Source organism: Sinocyclocheilus rhinocerous, unplaced genomic scaffold (genome assembly GCF_001515625.1).
Source record: "Sinocyclocheilus rhinocerous isolate Xijiao unplaced genomic scaffold, SAMN03320098_v1.1 scaffold303, whole genome shotgun sequence".
NCBI classification, from domain to species: Eukaryota; Metazoa; Chordata; class Actinopteri; order Cypriniformes; family Cyprinidae; genus Sinocyclocheilus; species Sinocyclocheilus rhinocerous.
In genome coordinates, this window is record NW_015656152.1 from 1446801 (window position 1) to 1453600 (window position 6800).

Below are 6800 nucleotides of genomic sequence, written 5' to 3' on the forward strand. Positions count from 1 at the left end.
TCTTTTAATTTTTAATGAGTAAAGTGCACCAATCAGAATTTGTCTGTTAAAGACAGGCACAGATTCTTTTATTCAAATCAATTTGGTCCCTTTTACCTTCCAAATTAAGGAATAAATATATTGTGTGAAACGCTCATAACATCACATTTCCACAGAAATGAGGGCAGGAGCTGACATCAGTCCTTCTTCTGAGGGAGAGCTGCCTTTACTAGTTCATATATGACATATGCAGTTCCTGAAAAGTGACATATAAATGATCAGCAATTAGAGTTTACCATGATTATTAACTCAAAAAAATATCACATCAATTAAACATCACATCAAATAATGCGGCTTGTACAAATAAGAATGTGCCATATATAGACATTGGGTGTGTGCACTAGTAGCAAGCGACTACCCAGCATGCACAGCACCCTTACAAACACACAATAACATGACCTAAGCAACCATGTACTGCAGCAATTACGCATAACACCCTGCAGTAACATACCTAGTACTGTGAGACCCATAGTTGCACGGTAAAGAACAGCGTCACCGACTCCTCCCTTCAGATGAACCGGAATCCCATTGGCCTCCTAAATATGAAACATAAATCAACATTTTGATAAGCACCTATAAAACATGATAAAACACAAACGTGTGTGTACAAAACAATAAGATCTGAGCACAATATGCACTGTTAGGCCTTTAGGGAGAACGCAAATTATTAGTAAAGATATTATGGGTCAAGAACATTAGTTTTTCCATTTAAGAGATGACAATATATTACAGAAAAGTGACAACCATACCTGAAAGAGTTTCTGTTTGTCCGGCACCTTGTTGACCAGCTGTCTGCGGACGGTGCTGGAGATCTGCCGTCTGGAAACCTGCTGCAGAGTCTCATGGAGAACACAGTTTGACAAAAATATTTAAAAGTACTGTAAAGAATAACCAAATATGACCATTTTAAAATAACCTTACATTTTTTGATAACAAATATTCAGAATATACAGATTTTAACAGTGACGTAAACCATGAATATGTTTTAAATAATTTTGAAAATGTGCGTTTCAGTAGTTTAAGGCATTAATCATTTGGTCTAATTACATTATACCATTCCACTCCACCATTCAAAAGATTGGGGTCAGTATTAGTTATTATTATTTTATTAGTCTCTTCTGCTCACCCAGGCTGAATTTATTTGATTAAAAATACAGTAAAACAGTAATATTGTGAAATATTATTACAATTTAAAACAAACTGTTTTAATTTATTTTACAGTGCATGTCACAATGACAACAAAAACTGAAGACTACAGTCAATCAAACAGATAACATGAAGTGAATCACAGATCAAATACCATAATCATATGTTTTTCCCTTCCACAGAGACCTTTATCTTCATTTAATACCACTTTTCATGTATGTTCACATAACCCAGAAAATGCCTGAATGTCATTCATTAGATCAAGTGTTTGTATCCGAGGACTTTTTCTCCTCACTAGCTTTCACTTTTCTCATTTTTGCTCAATGATTTCGAAATCAGCTCGTCAGCTGTATCAAGTTCACTCAGGCGGAGGACTTTCAGACATTATAAGGGTGACCAAATTTCAGAAACTCCGAAGTTCGCTGTGTTTACACAGAAAGGGGAAATATAAATCATATAGGACATTACATTACAATTAGCATCCCTTAAATGAACACAAACCCCAGCAGAAAAAAAAACAGCAGAAAAGCTGCTATCTGGCCTATTTAAATCATTTAAATATATTATCGTCATGATTTCATTGATTGTAGACGTGCAACACCTCGACCTTCTCATGACTCCCGCGCTTGACTTCCCCCGCCTCAGACTCCTCGCTTTATAACCGTGACATCTGATGTGAAACCAAAGCGAACGCGTGATGAATGATTTATAAAGAAGCACCATGCATTATCACTCTTAAACTGAAACGGAATAGTTTTAATAATTACCAGAAAGTGTCGAAACATTTTCAGCGTGAGTGACTGAAGTCACGAAACCAGTGTTGCCAACTAATTTTCAGGGGAAGTTGCTAAAGGCAGATCGATTTGTTGCTAAAAGTTGCTAAATGACGTTGTGATGTCATTGCGTGATGACGTCATTGTAGACGTGCAACACCTTCTCATGACTCCCGCGCTTGACTTCCCCCGCCTCAGACTCCTCGCTTTATAACCGTGACATCTGATGTGAAACCAAAGCGAACGCGTGATGAATGATTTATAAAGAAGCACCATGCATTATCACTCTTAAACTGAAACGGAATAGTTTTAATAATTACCAGAAAGTGTCGAAACATTTTCAGCGTGAGTGACTGAAGTCACGAAACCAGTGTTGCCAACTAATTTTCAGGGGAAGTTGCTAAAGGCAGATCGATTTGTTGCTAAAAGTTGCTAAATGACGTTGTGATGTCATTGCGTGATGACGTCATTGCATAACCACGACACAAAACAGCGTTTTTACGTAGAATACACAAGATTACTCAAATCTCAGCGAAAAAATATTTTTTTAAATGTTATTTGTTCATAAAAATATTATAAATAACATTTAATACTTTAATTTGTAAAAGTAACATAAGTAGCACATCTTTATGATCGGATTTTTTACATTGAATTATTGAACAGTTAAACATTTGATGTATTTTCTTATTAACTAGTAGAACTGCACATTCTTAACCATTATAGTTTTAAGCAGTGTACTGGTAGTTAGTTAGTGTGCTACACAAAAGTCTGTAAAAATAGGACACAATATACTGTTTATATGAAGGAACAATCCGTATTTATTTTTCACAGGTGTTTTAAATTCCACATTGCATTTTGTGTTTTAAGGTTACAGGGTTACAACTTAATGTTTATATGAAGGGACAATACTTTATATATTTTTTTTACAGGTGTTTTACATTCCACATTGCATTTTGTGTTTTAAGGTTACAGGGTTACAACTTAATGGATAACATCCTGGCAGAAAATGACTAGTACCTTTTCAGTTTTTCCACATATTTTTTCTTACAGTGTACCTAACTGAACAACAATTATATATACAAGCTAATAACATGCTGTATCATAAATGTGCATTTATTATTGACCAATTGGAACTAGCAACTTAATGCACATTTGATTTTTGTACTGCTACGCATCTTTTTCCAGCTCTCTCCTTGTTGATGTGCTGCTTGGCTGGCTAGCTGTTCAATGGTTTCCTCTTTTTGTGTAATTTAGTTGAAAATATGTGCCTTTTTTATCATTTGAGTCACTTTACAAAAGTTGCTAAAAGTTGCCAAATACTTTTTAAAAATAGCTAAATTTGTTGCTAGGTGCTTTTTGAAAAAAAAGATGCTAGGCTAGTCTGAAAAGTTGCTAAATCTAGCAACAAAATTGCTAAGTTGGCAACATTGCACGAAACAGGAAAAAAAAGGTCACGAAGCAGCGTCGAGGGAAACGCCTCCGCCTGCTGTTCAGGAGAGCAACTGCACTGATGTTTCATCCGGGTCAGACACCGATCAAATACAAGACACTGTCCTAGAAACGTTTCTTCACTGACACATGATGAAAAATAAAAATCATAATGCAAGAGGGAAATGAGCAAATCGAGACACACTGAGCACAACACAAGCATGCCATTTTGCATACTGTCTAATGAATGAATAAATGCATGAATTAATGCTTTATTCATTAAAGGGATAGTTCACCCAAAAATGACAATTCTGTCATTAATTACTCACCCTCGTGTTGTTCCAAACCCGTAAGACCTTCGTTCATCTTCGGAACACAATTGAAGATATTTTTGATGAAATCTGAGGGCTCTCTGACCCTCCCATAGACAGCAAGGTAACTACCACGTTCAAGGTCTAGAAAAGTACCAAGATGATCGACAGAGTAGTCAGTGTGACATCAGTGGTTCAACTGTAAAGTTACGAAGCTACGAGACTGCGTCACTTGATGACGCGCGTTCACCACAGTATCATGATGCGAGAGTGTGGCGGCGCCGGCGCTGAGCCAGATCCGGCGTGATGACGTCATTACGCCGGATCTGGGTCAGCGCCGCCCCACGCTAGCGTCATGATAGCTGCACAAAAAAATATCTTAAATTGTGTTCCGAAGATGAACGAAGGTCTTACGGGTTTCGAACAACACGAGTGCGAGTAATTAATGACAGAATTTTCATTTGTTGGGTGAACTAACCCTTTAAGACATTTTCTGCCATCTACAGGCAGTTTTAGTCTCACATTTAGAGTATCATTTCATAAAAAAAATAATTTCATATTTACATATTAATAAAACATTTGAAATGGAAAAAAATCCATATTAATAAAAAAAATTCTAATTAAAGGGATAGTTCACACACACAAAAAAAGAAAAATGAAAAAAAAAAGCTTCTTTTTGTAATATCTATTACATGCTTTTCTCATGTTACACAGTAATGACTTTAAATTAGCTTTTGTGGGTAACTTCTCAGCTAAATTTGATGAGCAATTAATATACTATTGATTAGATTAGCTTGATTAGCCTACATTAAGTTAAACATTTGAATCGATTGACAGCCCTAATTGAAATACCACTTTGTACTAACATGATTGTCCTACATACCCATGCAAATCTGAATTTGTCCCTAAACCTTAAAAGTTTGTGGTGCAGATTATAACGCATCCAGTGGACCATAAAGTTGCGTGCTTCATAAATGTGTTTATTGGGTGAATTTCTCATTTCATATGCAGACACACACTTCAGTTCAGTGAGCTCATACTGCATTCACAGAGGTCATACGCTATAAATGAAATTAAATACAGGTGTTGATTATAAGGACTTTGTGGATCGCAGTTCTTAGACTTAATTAAATATAGAGTATCATGCACCTTTTCCCCAACTGACCCTCTCTCATTCTTTTAACACATCAATGAGATTGATAAATGATCAATAAACTGCTCCCAGCGGTATATGACACTTTAACCAGTCATTTTCAAAACAAACAATATATGATTTAACGTTAGATCAGTGCCTAAAGTCAACATGAACCTGCTTACATAGTCCAATTTATGCATAATGCAGTACATTTCCGGGTGAAACAGAATATTTAACGAGATTTGGTGTTCCCGGTCAAAAATGACCGGATTTGAAAAAACGAAAAATGCTTGTAAATCTCTTATTATGCTATATTTTTACCAGATCTTGGATTCAGTCTTTTTGTCAGCTTGTTTGCTTTCAATGTGCACAGGTTTTGTATTTCTTTTTGAAACTGAATCGATCATATGTCTCATAGATTTGAGCTGAAGCACCAGTTTTTTGAGTGAAAGAAGCATCATTTGTGGATAATTTTGGCAATGTTCACTCAGAAACTGAAGTGCATGAGCTCAGATCAATGCTCACGATCAATCCGTTCCAAAAAAGAAACACAAAACCTGTGCTAAATGAAAGAAAACATGTTGATGAAAAGATCGAATCCAAGTGCAAAAATGATCCAGTTTATTTGGAAAGTTGCTGTACCCTGTGTGAGTAAAGTCAGTAGGTTGTAGTCTAACGCCATAACATTAACAAGCATTTTTGGGAAAAATAAAAACCTCTCTGAACACAACATGGAAGTAAAAGGGGTCAGTTTTGATTGCATGTTGACTTTTCCATGTTTTACTGAAGCATTTATTCTCAAAATACATGTAAAAAAAATAAAAAAAAACATATCGGTTTCTCTTCTTCTTGCATGCCGCAACTTTCCATGTTCTGTACAACTTTGATCTCTTTCTTTACATTCTGGCATCCAGAGTTCAGCAATCTGCCGTCTTACTGATTGTCTTGTGGTCTTGAATTGATGATATAGTCTGTATGCATGCAGATATGGAGCAACACTACAGATCCTTGTGCTTGAACCAGCTTTGACATATTCGACCCTCGTTCTATTGTTGCGTTTGGATGCAGAGCAAATGTAGAGACCTTTCTGTCAGGCATATTATGGATCTGAAACAGCCTCAGCGTGGCTCTCGATTCACATGGAGCACAACATTCTCTGTGGATGAAAACAGGGAAAGTGAGCTTACTGTGAAACACTACAATCCCCTGAAACCCACGGCTTAACTACTGCATGGAAAGAATCAGTTTCACATATTCATGTTAAGCGCTTTTGAGCGTCCAAGTTCATGGATGGTGAAAATATCAGAGCAATTTTACAATCGTTTTCTGGGAATCGCAGCGCGCCGTTGAATCCAGCGAGCTGCCAAAGCCTGTTATTGCGCATGGATGGATTAGAAAATGAACACTGTCAGTTTGTCAGCTGCTGTGACAATGGAAATAATTGATTCAAAAAGCCCTTGATAGTGGCACACAAAACAGCAGCTTGTTCTCATGAGAAAGACAAAAGCTTTCAAGTTCATCTAACAATAAAAACTTTGCCATTGTTTACTCACCCTAGTGTCGTTCCAAACTCATCTGTTGCTAATGTCGTTTAAATGAATTGAAAGCATATTTGAACGCGATTTGAGAGCTTTTTTGGAGCTCGACAGAACCAGGCCTCATATGAAAAAGATAATTCTGGACCTTCTGCAAAGCATCACGGAGGAATGAAAGTCACACGACATGAGGGTGAGTGAATGATGACATAATTTTCGTTTTTGGGCAAACTGTTCCTTTAATGCTAAACAGATAAATTAAAAGCCCTGTCTTTATTTGTGTAATTGCCGAGTTTGTATCAGGCAGAAGGACACAATCAGGATCTTAAACGGGACTCCAGATCTCCAGCTGTTGTTTCTTATTTCTCCTAACAGCGTTCTCTGGCTCCCAGATGGCCTACATATCGGTTTCTCTTCTTCTTGCATGCCGCAA

General features: G+C 36.8%; 1 protein-coding gene across 3 annotated transcripts; it reads right to left on the reverse strand.

Annotated features, from left to right (window-relative positions):
• Window positions 1–6: 6 nt before the first annotated feature.
• LOC107719436 (cytochrome c oxidase subunit 7A2, mitochondrial-like) lies at window positions 7–2400 on the reverse strand. Of its 3 annotated transcripts, XM_016526848.1 has the most exons (5): window positions 1953–2053; window positions 1340–1855; window positions 789–878; window positions 491–575; window positions 7–235 (listed from the first exon to the last, which is right to left on the reverse strand). In XM_016526848.1, the coding sequence occupies exons 2-5, from the start codon at window positions 1346–1348 to the stop codon at window positions 177–179; spliced, it is 243 nt and encodes an 80-aa protein (XP_016382334.1). In that variant the 5' UTR covers window positions 1349–1855; window positions 1953–2053; the 3' UTR covers window positions 7–176. The 3 variants fall into 3 exon arrangements, with proteins under 3 accessions (XP_016382334.1, XP_016382333.1, XP_016382332.1); XM_016526847.1 differs by lacking the exons at window positions 1340–1855; window positions 1953–2053 and adding an exon at window positions 2279–2400; XM_016526846.1 differs by lacking the exon at window positions 1340–1855.
• Between the last annotated feature and the right edge of the window lie 4400 nt (window positions 2401–6800).